General features: G+C 39.9%; 2 protein-coding genes across 2 annotated transcripts; both read left to right on the plus strand.

The window, feature by feature from the left end:
* Nucleotides 1-457: 457 nt before the first annotated feature.
* Nucleotides 458-8,080, plus strand: LOC136856081 (uncharacterized). Its single transcript, XM_067133709.1, has 6 exons — nucleotides 458-985; nucleotides 2,950-3,055; nucleotides 3,864-3,915; nucleotides 4,086-4,177; nucleotides 5,406-5,660; nucleotides 7,055-8,080. Exons 2-6 carry the CDS (start codon nucleotides 2,951-2,953, stop codon nucleotides 7,385-7,387), a joined length of 837 nt encoding a protein of 278 aa, XP_066989810.1. The 5' UTR covers nucleotides 458-985; nucleotide 2,950; the 3' UTR covers nucleotides 7,388-8,080.
* Nucleotides 8,081-15,432: 7,352 nt separating this feature from the next.
* Nucleotides 15,433-22,589, plus strand: LOC136856083 (uncharacterized). Its single transcript, XM_067133710.1, has 6 exons — nucleotides 15,433-15,818; nucleotides 16,842-16,935; nucleotides 17,122-17,173; nucleotides 18,434-18,528; nucleotides 19,353-19,616; nucleotides 21,859-22,589. Coding segments are annotated over exons 1-6 (648 nt in total). The 5' UTR covers nucleotides 15,433-15,816; the 3' UTR covers nucleotides 22,000-22,589.
* The last annotated feature ends 1,792 nt before the right edge of the window (nucleotides 22,590-24,381 follow it).

Raw genomic sequence — 24,381 nt, forward strand, 5'->3', positions numbered from 1 at the left:
ATAGGTTTTCCTCAGCCCACTACAGTTTCCTAACTACCAAAAAACCCAATTCACTCCTTAGGTCAACGGAGGAACCACTGAGTTTGACGTAAAGAGGCTGAGTAAAAGGCATGAATAGCTGCAGGAGAAGAAGCTAGGAATGACTCATTTACTCAGCCCTCTAGCTCAAATGGCTGAAGGGGCAGGGGTGGGCAAACCTTTTTGGGGTGCATATGCCTCAATATCGAGATATTCACTGTGGTAGGCAGCATTTCCACTCCCAAGGCCAAATTGTAACAAAACATATCATTTGAACAATGACAGTGGCTTGCAGAGTCTGCCTTTGTTTGTGAAATCTTTTCATGGCTCTAGCATACAATGCACAGATAAGCACTGATAGCGTGCAATCATCGCGGCAACATTTCATTTTGATAAGCAGCAGAGATAACTGTTTATGGTGTCAAGGACCAGTAAACGAAGGAAATATCACCAAATGCCTTGTAACAGTTATGAACCTTCTAACTAAACAGGAATCATCGTTTTTGTTGTAGTCCCTCAAAGGGCTGGACTGAGGGTATTCTTAAGTGAGGACATGAAAACTTGAGCAAGGAGCAGTCTAAGACACTGGACAGCTGGGTGGTAGGGGACCAGATAAAAAGAAAGAAGAAAGTAGAAGAAATCAGTGTTGGTAGTAGCAAGAAACTTTCAGTACTGACTCAGACACTGTGTCGCATGAGGCTCACTTGCAAGCATTAAATACTCATTGGGTCGAAAGCATAGACTCAGCAGATAAACAGCAAGTGGGAGTAGAACTCTTGGTGAGAGTATTTTATCTAGAACAAATTGATTAGTCTGATATCAGATAACTCTTCCCTGTTTGTCTAATGATCTAGCTTCGTTCTGCTTTCTAAACAATTCGATTAGCAGTTGTTTCTCGGAGGCTGACGTTTTCCAATCCGTTTGAAGAAACAGAAGAAGAGGTAAACAAACCAGCTACTTAATCAAGGTGAGTAGGACTTCCAGATTTAGCCATGACACCTTCACTGACAGCTGAGGCTGTAAGATTAGTTGTGCCCAGAAACCAGAATATGTGAGACGGATATTAAAACATCTGTAGACCTGTAGTTTTCTAATGCAGAGGTCGATGGGGGTGGCAATTTGATGCCCTTACCCAGCCCAGACCGAAAGAAACGATAAAAAAAAGAAAGGAAAAGTGAAAAGAGTGGAGAATGGTCTAATCTTGCAAGAAGCATAGGCCTAGGGTTCCTAGGCCTGAAGCTGGTTGAAACTTTAAGAACCTCTGAAGCTTTCATCCTTGCTCCCCTCGGTCTGGGCTGGGAGAGGACACCAGGCTGACCTTCCTATTTGCTTCCACAACTACAAGAAAGACACATTTTTCCTCTGTCGCCACAACCGTTACCATGACCGCCATGTTTAACACTGGCCCCTTCCCAAGCTAAAGTATGTCAGTAAACCCCAAGTTTAGATAAGCCGTCACCCATTCCAGGGTCGACCTCTGACAGTAATTCAATATCATGATGATGAAATTAACGTTGAGATGATACCTTTGATGTGGAAGGGGACTCTACAATGAGTAGCTTATATATATATATATATATATATATATATATATATATATATATATATATATATATATATATATATATATATATATATATATATATATGACCACCTGTATCTGTTGGGTTACTTTTTATTTACTACATTTTTAACAAAAATATCTGTACCATGCCCATACCAATACCCATACCTATATCCATACCCATATCTGTACCATACCCATACCTGTACCCATACCCATACCCATACTCATACCATACCCATATCCATACCATATCTGTACCATACCCATACCTATACCCATATCCATAACCTTACCATGTCCATACCCATTTGATATCCATACCCATAACCTTACCATGCCCTTACCCATACTGATATCCATACCCATACCCATACCCACATCTGTACCATACCCATATCCATACCCATACCATACCCATACACATACCTATACCTACAGCTAAAAATTAACCCTACTAATAATAGTCAGCAAAAGTCTATGGGCAGCACCAGCCCCATTTACCTTCTGGTGTGCAAACAAACAAACAAACAAGCATTTCAGAGTTTTAGTGTTATATATATATATATATATATATATATATATATATATATATATATATATATATATATATATATATATATATATAGACAGATACATAAGATTGACCTGGATGATGTGAAGCTGTCTTCAGTGCCTGAAGAATTGCTGGAAACCACCCATCCCTGGAGAAATCCAGAATCTGTCTTCGGAATCATTCCGCCCCGAATTCTTCCACCTCCTGAAGCATTCCTGGTGAAAAGCCCATTGGATTATAACGTCTTCTTGAAGTCTTAAAGACTCCAGGATCATGTGAAGCCGTCTTCAGCTCCTGAAGAATTGCCCACTGGATCACAAAGTCTTCTTGAAGACGTCTTCACGATTCCATGATCCTTTGAAGAAGTCGTGTCTTCAGTTCCTCATCCCAAAATAATGTTTTCAAAAATATGTAAAATCTATACATATATATATATATATATATATATATATATATATATATATATATATATATATATATATATATATATATATATATATATATATATATATATATATATATATATATATATATATATATATATATATATATATATATACATACATACATACATACACACACATATATCATTTTCCTGATAAAAGGAACTCAATTGTTTATATTTTCTAGAAAATCTTTAAGCATAACCTTTATTCCTACCAAAGAATTCATTTGAACTGAATCGTGTTAACAGCAATAAACATCTTGTATAAATCAAGTGGGTTCAACTCATCTTATCGTCACTCACAAACTTCTGAACTAGTTCTCTCTGAATCGCTCAGACAACTGGCTCTATTCTGTCTCTTTTCAGCATGCAGCAGTTTCCGCAGTTCAGGTCGGCCACCTACCACTCGACAGACGGCAAGTCGCTAGCCTACCACAGGACGGTCATCATCACCCTGACGATCATTGGTTTTGTAAGTAGGCCTAGTTTTGGGAGGCTGCGACAATACCTCAAGAGGCTAGGTCATATGTTAGTGAGAGGCTGCCTCTAGGTCCCCCTTCTCTTTTGGAGGTGACCCTCAAGTGCTACACTCCTAGAGTGTGGCTTTCTATCTTAGGCACTTTTTTAAGGCGCAGTGCTTCTAGTTCATAGCTTAGCTGCAGGCTCTCTAAAAGCGCCATCTTCCTAGACAACCCCTTGAATTAGAGGCTGCCTGAAAGTACTCCACTTTAAGAGATTGATAAGAAGCATTGCTCTCATAAGTAGCCTTTCTTTTTTTTGCCTAGTTAGACATCACCTTAGGTCATAGCTTAGTTCTATTTAATAAATTACCAGACCATAATTCAGACGCTACCTCATATTACTATGCTACTAAACAAAGTATTGCTTGATGGCTACCTATGAGTAATATGCTCTAAGTAATAGCAGAACTAGATGGTACGTCAGTAGTACAGATCACCGCAGTTAATTAGAAGCACTTTAGATTGTCATATTCTTAGGGCATATAGTCCTACACTACTATGCAGATGCTTAAAGGCTTGTTTAGTGCTGTACTCTGAGTCTTAGCTTAACCATAATTTACCTGAATGCACCTGGATGTTCGTTTGTCAGGTATATTTAAAATCAAGACTGCGCTTGCTGTTAGATTAAGGAACCTTTGCACCAGGTGGACTTTCAGTCATCAAACAACTCATTAAATAAAATTCAGTCTGTTTTTCTTTGATGTAAACAAGAATAATCTTCTGATACTTTTTCACTGGTCATCTTACCCTCTCTGACAGATTTTCTGGGGCACGTCTATAAGTATCCCTGCAGGACTGTGCTTCAGCGCAGGTAAGCCCGAGGTACATTTCATCAGTGATTTCGTGTGTGGTAGAGGTTTCAGAATTGAGATGCTGTGATATCTAGATACTGATCAATCCCAGGTGCAATAGAGATAAATTGTACAGCATATGCAGCAACTCGATATAATGACTTATCACGATTATTCTCATTTCTTTCAGTGTCCTCAACAATACATTTTAATGGATTCCTGTTGGTGGTGGTGAACTCCGCTTACATCATCTGTGCCTTCCAGACTGTCAGTCTTATCACTGTAAGTTGGATTGGAGTTTGAATGTCAGTCTTATCACTGTATGAAGAAAAGGAGTTTATGCTTTACCTTTCCGCCTGGAGGCCACAAAGATGGACTACTTTTAGACAAGTTGTCCGTCTTAGTTTGGCGATAACTAGGATAGCTGTCGATGCTTACAAAAGAGCCCAGTCAGAAGCTCTGGGTCTGAGGCCATACCAGACCAGAGGCATTGCCTTACAGTCCTTGGACTCTTAACCTTCTCCAGATGCAGCACTTTAGACCTCAATATTATTAATATACGTAGGTTCTGACTTGGCGTTTTGTAGAATAATGCAAATGATTCTGCCATTTGCTCGTGAAATCATGATGGTCCTAAGCCTTGGCATAGGAGGAGTGAGCTTCGTGTTAGTGCACCCAGTTAAAAGCCATTTTTCAGGAAACTTGCAGCAAAGCTTAACAGATTGGTGCAAACATTCTTTGATCAATTCTCTGTCTGAAACGGACTCACTGCAAACAGCTGTGCATGAGGTTTTTCAGTGAATGTAGTATGAGTCATATGTTGACCAACCAACAAGCTAATGCATTTGACCATTTGATGTTATGATTAACGCACATATTCAGATGTCCCTAGCCTAATTAGGGCATCAACTTGCAAAGAAGGCGTCTTCCACAGGAGAGAACGTTTAGATGTGCTGAGAGAAACACCGTTGCCTTCTGCTGCGGTATTTGTAAACCCCAGAAGTTTTTCGATCAAAATGGATCAACCTTCATATTTTCCTTCTTAACTTCAGTGCCCAATGGAATGGTCAGCCCTGTTCCGTAATCTAGTGCTGAATCAGAGGAAAAGAAAATGAACAGAGAAGATTCGGGGGGAAACGACAGCTGAAAAAGAATTGCAAAGAAACCACCCATCAACCACGAATGATTAACTTTGTGGACTGAATGTGGGAAAACTGGCCCGTTGGGGCTGCAAGTCAGGAAAAATAACACACTAGATACATCTATACACACTATATACTGTAAATAAGTACCAAAAGAGTATGCGTTCCTTATATATAATAGATCCAGACTATTTTGAGACTCCCTGTTACATCGTCAATATAAAATCCACGCTGAAACTGCGATAAGATTACACGAAATGATTTGCGAATTATACTCAAATCATATTTGCAGTTTTGTGCATCGAACGACGTGATTTTCACTTTCTGTTTAGTGTCTGATCCACGCCTGCATTTTTTCCCTTGCACAGAGCGACAACTTCCCAACGGCAGACGGCCTGGAAAGACTCAGGACTCTGATCTCTCTGTCTTCGGCAGCAGCGTTGGTCGGCCTCTCTGTCTTCGTCTCCTCCACAATATATTTTGGAGTGTATGGAGCTTGGGACGAACAGGGGCGTGAACAGTTATATTACTATAGTGGAGGAGGTCCAACAGCCTTTGGGTGCAGTTTTTCAGTCTTCTGGAGCATCCTGGTGGTGATCTGGGTCACTGTTTATTACAGAAAAGTAAGTATTCCTGTGCCCTTTCACATACAGTAATGATAAATGCTGGTGTTCAGTGCTGTATTCTCATGTTGCTCACCAGATGTCTCTGGAAAAATAAAGTCCTGTGACCATTCACAGACCTGCTCCAGAATCCTTGGTGGCATCCAGGCTCTTGTGACCACCACCAGAACTTACCTCAGAATTCAGAAGTCTAGTTGACTTGACATTGGGTCACAATAAAGAAGCAATAGAGTGGTCATAAGAACCTGGAACCAAAACTCAGATTTAAAAGATATTTAAATAATGACAGCTTGATTTTTTACTAATCTGTTCCTATACTGGCTGTACCTTGTGTTAGTCCCCAAACAGCTAGAAGATCAGTTTTCTTGCTCGTAATGAATATTCCTAGCTCTGCCAGAAGGGTGTACACAATCATATTAGTTCCCAAGCCAGCATAAACCAGGAAAGTTGAGCTAGGATTTGCTCCCACACCAGATAAAACACCAGGCATTACTGAAACTTAAAACAAACACGAGTGGTCTGGTGGGAGGAGTATCAGGCCAATAACAGCAGCAACAGTAAATGCATGTTGGTCATCTTGCATGCAAAAATCCTAACCCATATTTTCTTGTGACACAATACTGCTGCTATGAGACACATTGTACAACATATTTTTGGGAAAAATGATCCCTTTAATTACTTTTTTTGTAAAATAATAGTATCAGTTTTAGCACAGGCTAGGCCTGTGGTGCGTATGCTATAGCATTTTCTAGCCAAATCTATGGAGAGCTGACAATCATATTCTAATTGATCAAGTTATCAAGAAGTGGATAGCATCATTCATTTCACTTTGGTAATTACTGACTGAATAATCCTTAAAGTAATAAAATGCTCACCTGCATTATCCAGCAGCTCTGCCTGTACAACAGGATAGGCTCCTTTTGTTACCAATATCAGTAAGTGGACTCTTGAATGTTTTCTTTATAAATGCTAGACTGGCCCTTTTCTGTTTTACACATGTTCCTTTGAACCTTACTCCTTTTGAATGGAAGTTTCTGTTCAAGAGCAAATCCTTTCAGCCATTCCATCCCCTCCAAGTGTAGAAACTGTTTGCAGCCAGTACAGGAATCTGATTTAGAATATGGGATTTCTATAAAAAGCACCTATGAACTTATAAATTAAGTCCACCAGTGCCATTTGTTATGTTGTTTATGAAGTGGCTCTTTCAGTACTTGAGGGAAATATTATTTTGATGTCTCTTCTTCCCTTTGGGGCCTTCAGGAGAAATGAGCCCTAATCTTACACTCACAGCTGCTTTGTAATTCTTATCTCTTGACATTACATCACCTCAGCTAATTGCAACATACAGTTTGCCAGTTGATCTAAAGTTTCCACCATACTGAATATCTTTGCAGTGTTGCATAGTCTTGGCAAAAGCGACAAACTTCAGCAGTGACCCAGGTGCCTTCGAAGTCCGCAGTCCTCCTCCGACTGCTTATCATAATCCCATGGCGACAAATGAAGCTTCCCAGTTGCAAATACTGACCGAAATCCAGCAGCAGCACCAACTACAGCAGCAGCAACAGCAGCAGCAACAACAGGAGCAGCAACAGCAGCAAAATGTGGTCATGATAACAAATAATAGCCAACAAAGAGTCCTTTACACTCACAGGCCACCTGAGTCTGACACAGCCACCTCTGCTCCATCCTACGTTTACATCCCACCGAACAACCAGTCATTAGGGTAGGTCGTCTGCACACTTTCCTCAGCTGCGTTTGGTATCCTGTTGCCAGACTCTGCACCAAGCAAGTAACATTGTTGGTAAAGCTGGAGTGGCGTCCATTTTGCACTAGTACAGTGTAGAGAAAACTTGGTGTTTTTTGAGTGCAAAGTCTTGCAGAATTTGGCTGTAAGAACCCAGGAGCAGTGTGATGTTTCAAATCAAAATGCCTTTTTCTGTGCTGTTAGCTGACATGCATACCTACATGTTCCATACGTGGTTCAATTCCGCAAGGGGAATAAATCTTGAGAAATGTAAAAACTGAACGTTTTTAAAGCTTTTTTGGAACTAGTGACACCGGCAGTTACATGTTACAAACATTGCCCAACAGCAAATGGGCCAGTTGTCAAATTATCTATTTAAATTTCAAGTTTCTTTGTCTTGTCCAGATTTCTTGTGCCATTCTTTGTAAGACATTTTGGATAAACGTTAAGCATGTGAGTGGACAAGCTAGATAAAAAGCCTTGAAAAACTTAAAGATTGTGAAATTCATTCAGAAATAATTGTTTAAACTTATGGCACCATTCCTAATACAACCTACTGATGGTTGACTATGGCTCATTGTAGAAATCCGTGCTGTTGTTGAGCTCATCTGATGTTAAAGCGTATTGTTCTGGGCGTTTATAAAGTGTATTTTCAGGTAATATATGAAATTAGCTTTCAGTTGTGTCCATTCAACCTTTTCAATAGCACAAGCCACAGGAATTGGCAAACTGATGCCTCTCTTGATCCCAGACCAGAGCAGAAGAATGGAGGAATGAACTTTTCTGTCAATTAAGGGACTGGAGGATGTTAAAATCCGAAAAACATCAAGTCACAGGACTGTGCAGGGGCTAGCAACCTGATTCGAAAAAGACTGGGTGTGGTGCAGAAGCATAACACCCTCTGACACTATCTTCACCATAGGGATCTTTCCTAGATAGTGACCCCCTAAGTGTTTAAACCCGGTATGTACCCACCTTTGCGGCGTGTTTAGTACTGTATAAGCCTTTGGGATTTACCCTAAAAACATAAACAAAAAACCGTAAATATCACAAAGATAACGACCCCCAAGCAGTATTAAACCAAGACAGCGACCACCGAACTTAGCTTGGGGTCACTACCCAGGAAAGATCCAGAAATAATAATGATGATAATAAAAATTACTCACAGTAGCATGAGTCTTGGAATGGAGAAATAAATCCACAATTATGTATTGGAACGTATATTTAAAAATCGCTAATAAGAGCTTTCGGGAATCCGTTCGATTCAGAAAGCTGATTGAAAACGGGAAACGAACATATTCTCGAAAGCACTCTGTAGAGATTTATTTTGTAAATGTGTGTACCCATAACTGTGGATTTGTTTCTCCAAAGATAAAAATAATAACGGTGTACAAAGAACGGCCAATCTCTGATAAATAAAGAAACAAAACGTCAGGTCTTCTTGTATAGTTTTTTGAAGAGAATGAATATCAGAATACTCATGGCGACGCTTTATCAGGCGAAGTGGAAGTGACGATGACATTTTAGACTCTCTGTTTACATATGTTGCTCTCACAAATCTCACCAGACTTCCATATTCGTTGCTTATCAGCTACAGCAATGTGTCCACACCAGCTTTTCGAATCATACCCAAAAGGTCAGATTCCATTCAACATTATTCCTACTGGTCTCATCCAAGCTACTCCGGGATTTCTTACCAGTTTCATGCATCTTACACAACTCTGCATTATTGTATGTTATGATGGCAATAGGTGCACAGTATATAAAGAATGTGTGTCAAAGGTGAAAAATAATATGGATCATGGCTTTGACTAATAATCATCTGGGCAATTTAATAAGCATACAGTCTTTAGGAAATAAAACTATTTGAATTGAGCAAATTGTAAGTCAGGCGAAAGAGCATTTGTACACTGTGCGCCAAGACTGAACAACAAAATACCGCCTGAATTGAGGAGCATGCGAGATGAAAACCAATTTAAAAAGAACTAAAGACTCTCCTATTCTGCAGGAGCTACGACACTGACGAGAAAACACTGAAAGACCATTATGAAATATAAGAAGCACCTTATTTTGAAAACGTACAAGGGCCCGCCAGAGAGGGAATTATCCCTGTGGAGGGCTCTATATAACAGTGATAAAATCAATGCAACTTTTTTGGGGTCATTTGTCCTACCTTTACTGGAATACTGTTCTCCAGTGTGGATGTCTGCTTCTGCCAGAGATTTATCTCTTTCAGATAGAGTGGTTTGTGGTGGTAGGTTTCTGTTTCCTAATATTAGCAGTTGTGACTTGGGCCATCGACAGATGGTCTCTTGTTTGTCTACTTATTCATAAGTTGTGTTTCAACAGAGATCTTTCACATTCGTAATTGATCCTTGATCCCCTTTATCTGCCGAGACCAACTAGATTCGCTGAACAGCAGCACCAATATGCAGTAAATGTGCCTCGCTGTCGAACTTCTCAGTTCCAGAGGACTTTTATTCCTCACACCGTTGGACCTGTGGAACAGCCTCCCAGAGAATGTCGCGCAGTTGGAACTTCAGAAATTCAATTCAACTTGTATTTTATTATTTAACTTACATTTGTTGAGAGTAATCGGTTTTGTTGAGAATGTTTGTGTGTTTCCTTTGTTATTTGTTGGTATTATATAATCCATCGTCCCTTTTCTAACTGTTACCCGGTGATAAATCATGTATTGTAAATTGATGAAATGTTCGTTTGGTCTTGAAAGGAAACCCAGCATACTGTTTATTCCGTTTTGACGGCAAATCCTGTCAAGCGTGAACTACCTGACGACCCTTTAGGAACCACCAAGTAACAACTACCTGCTGCTTCTTGTCTCATTCTCTCGCAGTAGCAACACGAAGTCTAGAGGGAACGAGCGCCGGCAGTTCGAAGAAGGCTTTCTTAACCGGCGGACGGTTGTCGGAATGACCACGCTGTTATCATCAGTTGTGACGTCACGGCGTTGCAATGGGGGAGTGATACACCCCATTGTTGGCGCCCGGGGGCGGACTTTGAAAGTACCGCCCCATTTCAGTGCTAAAAAGTACTAAAATGGTGAAAATTTTACTTACAATCTAAGCCTTTAAGCATCTCAATCAGAGTCGGTAAATCGCTGATCAGTCCGATCAGAGGAAATATGCTGGAAAATTCATAACTATGCCAGACCAGACCTGCTCGAAAGAGGACATAGTGTTCTTCCCACCTCCCCAGAGGGCAGTGCCGCCCAGGGCGGACAACCCCCGCCCAATTTAGTGACGTCACTGGTTTCATCCCAGTCATCCTGCACAAGACGATACGATCTTCGCCAGGATTCCGAGGAAGGGTTTTGATAAGGTACGTCACGAAAGATTTATGGCTTCTAAGGCGGTTTCTTATCGATTTATTCACGTTGGATACAAATATCCCCTTACCCTATCCCAAACAAATAAGCCATGTTGATAATAATGATATTTCTTTTCCTTTTTATTGAGTGAGATTTCTTTCTGTATTTCCCCTTACCGTCTCTTACTTCCTAATGTGCACCACATTCTTCGGAAGCATGAATTTCAACCAGAAACTAAATTTCTTAATCGAGCCCCGCATTGGGAACCATCTTGGAAAAAACTACGCTTTTAGGAACAAATAAAACAAGTCAATAAAACTGTTCGCTTCCATTTGTCCCCATAACGAAGATTTTCCACGTTTAAAATCTCCATTAAGGGACAGGGCATACTAGAAGCGGTCTAGATGCTTCCCTCTGCAAGCCGTGTTTCTAGATAATCTAGAAATCCGACCATTTGTCCGCATAACGAAGATTTTCCACATGTAAAATCTCCATTAAGCGACAGGGCATACTGGAAGCATACATACATACATGTATATGCAATTGATGTACATACGTACAAAACACATTTATATATTATATATACATATGTATACACACACACGCGCACACACACACACACACACACACACACACACACACACACATATATATATATATATATATATATATATATATATATATATATATCAATGTTATCTCCTCATCAAAGCCTAAACGCCATAGGTTTGAATCTTGGCTGGAATTATTACATATAGTATGTTTAGTTATATTCAAGTGTAAGTTATTCCTTAGGTAAAGAAAAATCGGTATCAGATGAGGATATTGAGGCTATACATATATACAATTACACTATTAATCATCAAGATAGCTGCTAATTAGCAGAAAGGCTGTTAATTATATATAATATATTTATAATTATATATATATAATACAGTGTATATATATATATACATACTGTATATATATAATTATATATATATATATGTATGTATATTTTATATTTATTTTTTTTTTTATTTTAAAAGTAAGGTATTTTCCGTAAAGGACCGTCCACAGTAGGAAATATTGTTTGGAAACAAAGTTTACAAACCGTTTGGAAACAGTTTGCAAATTGTTTGCAAACTGTTTCTTAACACTTTTTACCTTATAATTATTTCCCATCCAGAATGGAAAACATTTAGTGTTTCTGTGTGTATATGTATATATACACATGTATAATGTATTTGCACGTGTATATATATATATGTATACGTGTATTTATGTATATATGTACATGTGTATCTATAAATACATATACATATATATAAATACATATATACACTTATACATATGTACAGTATATTTTCATATACATATACACACCATTATGTGCATATACATATGTACATATTCATATTTACGAGATTGTTAAAACCTGTTCCATCTATTTTCAATTCCACCAGAAGCAAGTCGTCGTGACACGCTCCTTTCTCTAGAAACTTCCTCCTCACCCACTCTCTCTCTCTCTCTCTCTCTCTCTCTCTCTCTCTCTCTCTCTCTCTCTCTCTCTTCCCTCCTCGAGTGCATTCAAACTGCCAAGTAAAATACAGAGGCTACTGCACAAGCAGGCATCCTGACGACAGCTGAGGTCTGGACAGGAAACATTGTTTGCAAACTTTGTTCCCAAACAGTGCTTCCTAGTGTGGACAGGCCTTCAGACCTCGTGTATATATAAGTGATAAAATCATGGCAACCTGTTTTAGGTCAACTGTCCTTCCTTTACTAGAATACTGTTCTCCGGTGTGGGTGGCTGCTTCTGCCAGAGATTTCTCTCTTTGAGATAGAGTGTTTCTTGGTGGTAGGTTTCTGTTTCCTAATATCAGCAGTTATGACTTGGACCATCGACAGATGGTCTCCTGTTTGTCACTTTTTCATAAGTTTTTTCAACAGAGATCTTTCACATTCACAATTGATCCCTGATCCCCTTTATCTGTCAAGAGCAACCAGATTCGGTGACAATGTGCAGCAAATGTGCCTCTCTGTCAAACTCCTCAGTTGCAGAGGACCTTTAGCCCTCACACCGTTGGGCTGTGGAACAGCCTTCCAAAGGAGGTCGTGCAACTGGAACTTCAGAAGTTCAAGCGAAGATGCAATGCGTTACTACGCTAATACAATTCTTATATTTTAATAATTTACTTACATCTTTAGTTATCTATAAATTTGTTAATTTACTTTTTCTAATAACTGATATCTTCTGTTACTTTCAAATGAACTCCATATTCTTTGAAAGCTTGAATTTCACGTCAATGGCCCCTTTGGGCTTGTTCCATATGAATAGGGTTCATCTTCTGAACTATATCCCAAAACTGAACTGCTGAAGCTTTATTCTTGGCCTACATTCAAATATTTTATGTTCGTACAGTCACGTAGTCAAAGTCGTACCTGTTCTGCCGACATACAAACGATTACAGTTCTCTCAAATACTTCTTAGAACTACTCAAGAAGCGTCCTTTTGTTCTCTTAAACAACATTAGTAGTAAGGATGATAATAGAATGCTCTCGATAAGAGAGATTATCTTGAATGAATTTTCCTAGAAATGCTTTCATCATATTGCAACCTGCATATCACTGTTATTCAGCCTTATCTTGAAGAGTATCTTATCACAAGATTGTTTTTCCTCCCCAAGGTCATAATGAGCTTTAGTTCCATGGTATCGTATTAACCTGCTTCTCATACACCTTATATATATATATATATATATATATATATATATATATATATATATATATATATATATATACGTTTGTCCACGATTAATTACGTTAATTAGCTATTCAATATGATAAGCCTTGAATTGTACTCACAGTGGACACCTGGATATACCAAATAAAACATGAAATATACATAATTAATTATAAGGATAGTGATAGGTCGCCAACTGAAAACGTTGATCAGTACAAGCTATTACTTTATTGCACACAACTTAAGCAATTCAACCAAGAGAATACTGATTTAGCTCTCAATCAGGAATGTTACTGGAAGACATAACAGCACCTCAAGATACTGATTCTGCTGAAGAATAAAGACATTACTGCTGCAATCTACAAGACAGCAGAATCTGGGTCCCCTCTGGGGACTCCTTTGCAACGACCAATTTCCGGAATGCTACACGTTGAATTGCCCGCTGCCACAAGGTAGAAGTCTTCCAAGCGAGAAGGACAGCAGGAATGCGAAGTTGAACAGATAACACGACTCTGTAAATAGATTTCCCAGATAAGAACTCGCACCTAAAGATTCTCTCACTTTCAATCGTCCTCCATGATGGAGGGCAGATCTAATCTATGTGAAAGAGCATAGGACTACTGTATTTAGATTTAGTGAGAGGAATAGACGCTGGAACTCAGTTGTTGAAATTCAGGCTCGGGGGCAAATCCAGATTGCAGCGTGCACAATTGCCATATCCATCTGATCCCATAGGTCTTTCTTAACAGATGACGGAGCCTTATCGCCCGGTCTCTCGTGACCTGAACTTAACCAGGGTGTGGCAACGTGCCAAGACATAGGCATTAATAGATTAATAGAGTACCCTATTAATCCTGGCTCCGCTCTGAAAAGTGCCTGGTGCTGTACTAACGAGGTGCTGGCAAGGGGATAAAGTGACTGCGAGCATATGACCAAGCTAATTGCTTTAGCTGCTTTGACCCTTTGTCTCAAAGCTGCGTTCACTGCCGCTTTGTAAGGGGTCTATTGTCCTTGCTATACTCTAGCCTTGCTGTCCTATCTTTAAGGGAAATTGATCCCTGTGTTAAAAGAACGGAGAGGCGAGCGGCATACATTTGTGACAATATATATATATATATATATATATATATATATATATATATATATATATATATATATATATATATATATATATATATATAAAGTAAAGGATTCGACGGATACTTGACAGTGAGGAATGTTAGTCCTGAAAAGCTTGCAGTTTTTATTGATTAAATATCTCTGCTAGATACCATACAGTTTCAGTGAGGTCCTGTTAGTAATTGCATGAATGCAAAGATAATAGAGTAAGTGATAACGTTAATAAATGTATATATATATACATTATATATATATATATATATAATTTATGAGAAGCTGCTTGATACGATAACATGGAACTAAAGCTGATTATGACCATGAGGAGAAAAAAAACAATCTTGTGATAAGATACTCTTCGTGACAAGGCTGACTAAACACTGATACACAGGTTGCAATAAGATGAATGCGTTTCTTAGGAAATTCATTCGATATAGTCTCTTTTATCGAGAGCATTCTATTATCATCATTACTATTAATGTTGTTCAGAGAACGAAAAGACACTTCTTGAGTAGTTCGACGGATTATTAGCCTATCTCTCTCTCTCTCTCTCTCTGTGGGTCAATTTCTTTCATTCTAGGACCTCTCTGCTTTACGAGCCTTGGTGATACGTGGAATTTAAACGGCCCCTCCCCGAAAAAGGCATAATTTTGGAAAAAGATTGCCAATGAGCCTCACAATTAATGAGAATGATCTAGACAGTGCCAGAAAAAACATTCCAGAATTAATTTACACGGCTTTCTCGCCTTTAGGGAATGAAGAGAGAGAGAGAGAGAGAGAGAGAGAGAGAGAGAGAGAGAGAGAGAGAGAGAGAGAGAGAGAGATATGATAACATGTATTAGAGACAAGGACTTATCTGTTACAGTGATGCAAACTGAATCACGAAAGTTTTCTATGGACTCCGTTATGTACCTGTCTGTTTGTCAACCGGAGTGGGTCCCAACTCTAGTCGAACAGGGCATGGGGCTATCATCCTCATCCCAGTAGATCGAGCGAGCCTAAAACTACCCCCTGAAGAATGGAAAATGAACAGAAAGCAACAAATGAGCAGCGAATGCGCACTGGTGATAAATCACCCGATGCAAGCAACTGGGTTCACAAAAATTCCTTATCGATAAGGTCTCCGGGGTTTTCAAGTGGCTTCTTCAGGAGGACCTCAGAAGGCGCCCTCCGGACCTGCAGGTTGCACGACGTGCTCACACTCCACAGTGAGGCTCCCTCAGAAGAACAAGCAGCCTGAAAAATGTGAGTATTGCAGTTACAAGTGGCCACAACGGTTCCCTGAAGTGCATTTTGGTCATACTGAACGTTGATTCCCAACAAATCCGTCACTAGGCCTAGGCGAACGTTTTCGAATACAGCATCACTACATCGTGAACACATCGTTCAACATGTATGTTACGTTTTGAAGCAAGACGTAAAAGGGCAAATTTAATTCCACAAGTTCTGAATTAACATTTTCAACAGCTTAACAGCGGAAAATCAATGTCCAACTTATCCTTCTACTCACAAGAAAATGTAAGCCACACTATTCTGAAGGAAATAATAAAAAAACAGCCTCCTTCTTGTCATATGTTATGTTTTTCTTCTGTTCCGTCAGTATTATTACCACACCATGAGCACTGGAACGAAGGGCAAACCCCAAAATGCCTTTGTTATCTAGACAACTTCAAACTTACGCAGTTATCTGTCGAGTGCCTGCTTAGACTGACGATGAAAAGGCGTAGGGGAAAGGCTTCATAATTTCTGTGTATTTCGCTGTAAATCTTATCATTACTGTTTTAGCTGGTCCGCTGGTATAGTGGTTGGTGTCGTGGAATGCCACTCAGATGTTGCTGGTTCGCATCTCCCCCAGCCCGATGAAAAACCACTGGCTCTGTATCATGATCAGTTACTGCTACAGTGTGGGGTCTGCTGTGGTGGGAGCTTGAAACCAACACTCTCTGGTAGCTTAAAGAATTTCAAGTCAATGGCCCCGTTGGTGTGCTTGTTCCAAGTGAATAGGTTTCGTCTTCTGAAATAATGATAATAATAATAATAATAATATAAGACGAAAGTTTTCTGCGATAATGTATCAGCCCAGGAGCCACAGTCCACAGTTCCTGCCGGTGACTGTCACCAGATCCCACTCAGCAGCTGAGTAATGTCCCTTGATATCTTTGAATCCCACCTCTGTGGCATGGGAGATCCCTATTCAGAGCGCCCCTCCAGTGAAATGGCTGGATTGCTCTGAGTAGGACTTTTATATCTGTAGTCTCTTTTCACCAGGATGCAGTATCCAGGGAATGCTGTTGCCATGCAGCCCTACAGACCTTTGACCTGCCTCAAGAGTAGTATTATGACTATTGGCATCATTGGGTTGGTGAGTATCTGCGAAGTCTTGCGTACTCTTTCTGCAATGCTGCTGGAATGAACGTAGATGAAACTGTCTATCAGACGATAAATGAAAATAATATTGGAACACAGTTGAGCCTCGTGAACTCCTTGGGGTATGTGAAGATGCACAAATTTCCAGAGCTACCTTTTTTTTATTTCTTTTCTTCAACAGATCCTTTGGATTACGTGTTTTGGGCTATCAGCAGGTTTCTGCTTTGAACCATGTAAGACTAAATGCTTCTATCCAGTATCCTGTAGTATTATTTGTGCTTTCCACTTAACTCAGTTTGATTGGGTATTGGTATTCTATACAGTACCCTGTAGATTTAATAGTTTTTGTCCAGGGTGTTACCCTTAATGCAATGCAGTTGGACATAAGTCCAAGTTCTCCTATGGCCAAGAATAGTCAGTCCCTGAAACTTCCCCACTAAAGCCAACATTAGCCTGGATGAAAGAGAATGGTTGATTTTTTACTGACTTCCCTTGCCCTGTTAAAGTACGCAGCAATGCTGAAACTTATACGGACTTGAAGTCTGGTTTTGCTAATTCATCTCTGTAGCCTTCACCCTTTTCTCTCAATTTCTTCTTCTTAAGTTTCTGCTCTTCCTTTTCTATGTTTCTCTACTGTTCTCCCTCCTACCATGCAACTGCCCATCATCATATCTTAATTTGTTCAGCTCTCACCTATCTAAAGAAGCTAGTGAACCATGAAAAGCAGGAACACTGCCAAAACTTATCCCCAGTAGCTTTTTAAGGACCAATTCACCATTAGTGTCAATTGGCAAAGGAGCCTAAAGCTACAATCCGTCAAACACTAAGATCACTAGGGTGTGACCAGTTGTGAAAGCAGTGCAGTCAGATCTATTTAGCCATTTAAATCTTTCCCTTAATGCTAATCCCTCGTTTATGGTTTTGCCTGAGGACTGTCAGTCACTGTATTGTTTGCACAGACTTTCTAAATGCTTATGCCAACCACATGTCGTGGGAACTGACATTTGGCAGGGCAGGTATAAAATTATTTGTTTTTAATTAAGCTTAAAACTTATATATCTAAGGTCAAGTGTATTCTTTATGTCACATTTAAGCTCAAGGCTATACGCTGGAAAAATTTAATGAGCAGGCTCTGCTAAGCCCATGCTTTGATCAGTACTATGAGAGGTTTGTCCACACTGGAATTCCTTATTCACCCCACCCAAGCAATCTTAGAGTGTTTGACACTGTAAACCTTCAAAGAAAAATAATTTCCCTTTTTCCTATCTCCGTTAATCCCGGGTCTCATTGTAACCTGTTTCACCTCATATTATACTTCTCAGGTCTGCTGTAAGTTTTGGCAATGCTTAATGTTTGAGTGTTTTTCTTCTTTTGCAAGGCAGGGACACAAACTCTTGGCTTAGAATTTTTGCTTCTTTATCATATGGAATAACATGATAGATAAGTGACTTGCTGGAAGCCAGGTAACTTAATTATGTTTTCTCTTGCGCCAGATGCTCTTGAAACGACTAGATTCGTCGGGTTCCTACTGGTAGTGGTGCACGCAGCTTACATTTTCCTCACGTCTGAAATCCTCTACTTTGTGTCAGTGAGTCTCAATGTCTTTCTGTTATTGGTTCTGGGAAGGAAGGTGAGTGTGAGAAGTTTCATCCAAGGTAGTCATGTCACAGTGTTAAAATTTTGCCTGGTTAAACTGCTCTGTGAGGGGGCAATATGCAGGTCAGCAAGACAGAATTCCTATTTCCTTTGTGTTTAGATTGCCATCCAAAGGAAGATATAAGTAATAAGTATTAATCTTTCTCTGCTGACATTAGTGCTCAACCTTACTTGTGGAGTCTGTGCTTTGATGAGCCTCCTTTTTAGGTACTTGAAGTAACTAACACAGGTTTGTGCTGAGGCTGACAGTGAGGAAGTTCTTAACTTTCATGTCCACGGTTAAGTTTGTCTTTAAATGTTTCAGTCTTCCTGAGAGAACTACAGGATCATAAAGGCTGGCATAGCCTATGGTTGCCTTATAGCAGAACAAAAAATTGACTTTTGGACCATTTGTAGTACTTCTTTTTCCAAACCAGACTTAGGATGTTCGCTAAATGGACGTCTTTGTAGATTTAGATAAATGAGGAAATTTGACTTTGTGAAAAAATGCACAAACTGAATGTCTTACACGTCCTTTCCAGTCAGGCAGCAACCTCCTCTAGAATGAAAGTTGAAACGTCCCATTTTCTTCAAAGTAACCTAAATTACTTGCCAAGAAAGTTATTCCTAAGTAAGATGGTTGAAAATATTTGCTTGGTGGAGAGGTAATAGTTTGCTTTCAGTTTCAGTGATTGAAGTAGTTACTCTCTTGTTTGCTAATGCCTGCTGCCTTCAGCAACTGTCTTATTGTCCTTCTATTTTCTCCTCATTTCACAGAATGGCGACCCCTTCTCCCACGATGAACTGAGGAAACTTCGAAGGACGACCTCGAGGTTACTGGCAACTACTCTGACTGGCGTTGGTGTATCTGTCGCCATTATAATTCATGTTTGTATGTATGGTTTCATCGAAGGAGAAGAGTTTTTTTACTATCATTATGATTATGATAATGAAGAGTCGATTGCAACCGCCTTTGGGTGCAGCTTCTCCTTTATCTGGACATTCATTTTCTTCACCTTAACAGCAGTTTACTATAAGAAAGTAAGTAACACACAATTTCAATAGAGTAACTCCCCTCGTAAATGTGGACGGGCACAAAAACATGACATGACACATCCATTACCAGTTTATTGCATACATATTCTGTGTGTGTGTATTAAGTGAGCATTGTCAAGTTATTTGGTACCTAACAATAGACTCTAAACTCTAACATTAATATACCATTGCATTCCTATGTCAGTTTGATGTGACACAGAAATGTCTGAAAAAAGAACAGTTCATCTCTCCTTGCTCCGCCAAGCTGAGAGAGACACAATATTACAGTTCTCAGAAACTGTAGTGCCCTTTTAGTTAAACAAAATAACCCCCTTTTTTTAGTTTAAGGGACTCAAAGTCATGGATAATAGTGAGTCTTATCTCAAAAGATATTATTCAGAACTTATGAAATTTTTATGTCACCTTTTGACACAAAAGGGAAAGGACCATTTGTTGCAATGTTGGAAATGACTGAAAAGGAGGGTTTTTGGCTGGTTTGTTTGAGAGGTCCTGGGCAAGGGTGGCGTTTCTTCTGCAGCACACCTCGAGAAACTGTGGGTTCCTGAATTTAAACGTGTATCCTAGCAAAGCAAGTAGGTTATGCAAGAAGGAAACAAGAAAATGCTGTAAAGAAAAGTTGGATGCTGAGTCCTCCTGCTCTGAGAACAAGTAGATGTATGAACAGGATAATGGTGGGTCCCTTATTCATGCAAAATTGATCTATAAGGAGACATGTCAGTACAGAAGTTAGAAGAGAGGTCAAAGATGGGAAACTGTTCTAGAAAAGGCGTTTTCGTCTCATGAAGGATGATGCTGGAAGGTGTTAAGCTACCTGCTATGATATTCCATGGCCCAGTATGCATGTCATTCTACAAGACATGGTCCAAGACTAACACTGACTTGACAGAGTCCTGACAGTGGACTGAGTGATCGTGGCTTATTCGAAACCAGGCACTCCAGCAGGTGCAGCATCTAAAGAAGTAAACAAAGAAACACAGCTGAGTTCACTCACTCATATCCTCATCCTGATTGCTTAGATGATACCTGAATCAGATTCGCTGTTTAACCTTCCCAGATGAATTTAAGCAAGGAGCTGCCAGGCTTTCTATCCAGTTAGCTTCGTGGAACTACTTGACACGCAATGAAATTCTTTCAGAACTACAAAATATCACTGTCGCTTTTGAATGACGAAGAGCGTACAAATTCATATTACACCAAACACTCGTCCCTTACAAAATCCTTCTCGCCTAGACCCAAACAGCTATTCCTCATCACCCTAAAGACATCTGCCTGACTTTCTCAACAAAGAAAAAAGAAGTAGTCTTCCAAGCACACTCTCCTGCAGCAGTTCCTTCTTGAATCAGTCAGGCAGCAGGCAGTCAAAGCCAGCAGGACACACGGGAAGCGCAAAAGCCTCTCATTTCAAAATAACCGTTCATTTCTCTTTTGGAATTTACTTGTCCTTAGTCTGCTTCCTAAAGACTGAGTCTTTTCAGCTGCTTGTGATTGTGTGACTTCGCCTGGGCAAGCTTTAACAATTTCAGTTTTTGTGCCTGGTGTAAAGATGTTGCCAAAATAATGCATTAGATTAAATCAGAACATAGAATTTAGGCCATAGACCAAGCGCAGGGACCTATGAGTTCATTCAGCACTGAAAGGGAAACTGACAGTGAAAGGTTTGAAAGGTGTAACAGGAGGAAAACCTCAAAGCAGTTGCACTATGAAACAATTGTTAGAGAGGGTGGAATGTCAGATGGAAGAAAGAGAATATGAATGGAGGTAAAGTAAAAGGAATGAAAGAGGTTGCAGCTAGGAGCCAAAGGGTGGCTGCAGAGAACCTTAAGTATTGCATACAGTGCACCACATGAAGTGCACTGATGGCATTACCTTCCCAGCAGGACCAAAACAATAAAATCTGATGAAAACTGTCCTCACGGGACACAGCTTTTGAACCCTAGCGACCACTCTTCAAAAACCTATATATTTTCACAAGTATCAAGCCCCAAATGTCGTTTAACATCCAATTCTCTGTGCCTCGGGAAAAACTCACGTCCAAGGGGAATTCTAATTGATAAGCGCTTCATCGCCAGCGGGAATCGAACCACCGTCCAGTTGGGAAACAATGATGCACAGTCGCTCATCAATTCTAATTCCCCTTGGGCGTAACTTGTACCTGTGGTATGGTTAACTGGATATTAATGGATATCAGTGGCTTAATGTGTATGAATTTCTCATTGGTCTTCCACAGTGTCTCACACAAACGAAGTTTGGAGGTCTCCTGGGACACCCACCTGGAAATGGATACCCTATGACAACAATGACTGGAACAACTCAGCAGATGGCAATGACTGGACCACCTCAGCCGATGGCAATGACTAGAAGATTTTAGTAGATGACAATGACTGGAAGACTAAGCAGACGGCAATGACTGGAACAGCTCAGCGGGTGGCAACACCCGCTCCCAGAAATCCTGATGGACCTGTAGTCCCGGCCATCCTGAGACCACAGGTCCCCGGGCCTCAACGTTTTGATGCTTGTAGACAGAGGCCCTCCGTCTGCTTTTGAAGGCTTGTCCAGTGCATTTTGAGATCAGTGATGCAGTTCTGGGGCTTGAAATGAAGTGGTGAGCTGCTGTCACTCTTGGGAAATTCAATTATAGTTGTTGTGTCACTACCCTGCATCCATAGATGCTACACCACTGCGTGCAGTATGTCACAGTTATATATATATATATAGTTGGTTAGCATGCCTTCTTGAATGTAATCTGTAACCTCTTCTGTGTGGTATAATCCATCGTGGGGCGTGTTGTAATTGTCTCACTGGTTTGTTCTATTTCAGTAACTTGATTCTTCACAAAATGATGCAGGATACTATTGCACTTTGATTTTACTGTCTTGTTCAGAGCACAGGAACTGTGTTTTGCACCATTATGTAATCTTCCATTATTCCATGATCAAATAAAGCTCAATTTGAGAGGAACCACAGGATTTTTAATATTTACGGCTCTCTGTAACAACGGCTATACCCCAGGCAGTGGATAATAGCAGCACAGGATTTTGCTAAATGAAATGGAAAAGTGAGTAAAGAGGGAGAAGAAATGGAAATAAAGAAGAAAAAATCATAAGATAGAAAGGGGCCTCCTAAAGATAGGCCTAAAATTTGGCAGACTCCATCAAAAAGTCAAGAAGAAAGAAGCAGCTTCTTCTGGATGGGATTCTAGAGGTGTCCACAGAGTCAATAAATGTGATTCAGTGCTCACATTAACATATTCTGCAATAAAAAAAAGCCTTTTAACAAGCTGGTAGGTTCTTCAGCCAGCGAAGAGAGTGAAGTACCTCAGTTGTGTGTCTGAAAAGGACGTTTTTGTGAATTCTAGGGAAAAGCTGTGACACTTCACAAACCAAAGATGGGCACATGTACAAAAGAAATAAAAATTCATGTTAAATGGTTTTATTTTTGCAAAATATAAAGGATACACTTTACGGGGGTCAGGGGTTAATGTGGCTTTTCTTAGCAACATTCATTTCAAGGTGTGATGTCCTGCCTACACAAGTTAGGGTAGGAGAGAGACTTTAGCCTTGGCAGGAAACTCTTTTAAGGGAAGGACACTCCGAAATCAAACCAGTGGGTGGAGGGGACCCTTCAGCCTTGGTAGGCAACCCTTTTAAGAGATGCTTACTCTGAATACAATCCTTGTTCTCCATCCTTGGACTGTGCCATAGCCACTGTCCCGTGGCCTTCCATGGTCTTGGGTTTGAACTCCCTCGCCTGAGAGTACAATTAGGCATTTATCCTCTTTTTATTTTTTGTTTACATTCCTGTCTTTTTCTAAAAGTGTGAAGGACAGGCTGATGAGAGAGCAGAAGTTGCTTTCTGGATTATTCTTATTTGCCTTACAAGTAGCTTCTGCCACCAATGACAATATGGTCATGGTCATATATACTTTCAAAAGAATCTTTGTAAATGCTGTTGTTGTGGATAGTATTGTTGTTTGCTGTTCTGTTGATTTTTACAATGTTGCTGTTGTTATGAGTATTCATTAGTTTTGCTATTGATTTTGTTGTTAATTTTAATACTTTCCGGAGACATTGAGTTGAACCTTGGGCCTGTTACTCATTACAGTAAGAAAAATTGCAAAGTACTTCACTCAGATATCCGAGGCTTAAGGTCAAATCTGGACCCCCAGAGATGTGCCCATAACTACAATTTGATGTTTTTATCAGAGGCTTGCAAGCAGTAACAAGTCAAAGGTTTTTTTTTGATGACCCTGACTTTATATATCATCGTACCATCCCACATGTGCAAGGTATGGCTGTATTCAGTAAGGCCAGACGACCTGTTTATCATCAGAAAAATTTGGAGTATAGTTGCCATAAAGTTCTTTGTGTTAAAATTTTCAGTAAGTTCTACACTGTTTACATATTTGCTGTTCACCTCGCCTCTTCTTTTGGCTCACTTCGTTTCGCCTTCACGTGCTCTCCTCTGTCCCTCTTCTACTGGTACTTTGTGGGTCATTGCTCCACTGAGCTGCAGAGGGGAGCCCTCCCTACTCTGAGGAGGCCTCTAAACACCCATCGAACCACCTCTTCAGACATTTACTCCACAGATGTAAGCAACTGTCATATTAGCAACAGTGCAGTGAGTATTTTTTTACCCTCTTAAGAAAAAGCTTTAGAGTTCTCTCTCTCCTCCTGCTTTTCCTGATTCTTATAATCTTCCTTCTTTCAAGAGGCGTTATTAATCCCCATCCCTCTTCCTTAACTCTTCTGTT

The sequence above is a fragment of the Macrobrachium rosenbergii genome, chromosome 34, assembly GCF_040412425.1.
Source record: "Macrobrachium rosenbergii isolate ZJJX-2024 chromosome 34, ASM4041242v1, whole genome shotgun sequence".
NCBI lineage: Eukaryota > Metazoa > Arthropoda > Malacostraca > Decapoda > Palaemonidae > Macrobrachium > Macrobrachium rosenbergii.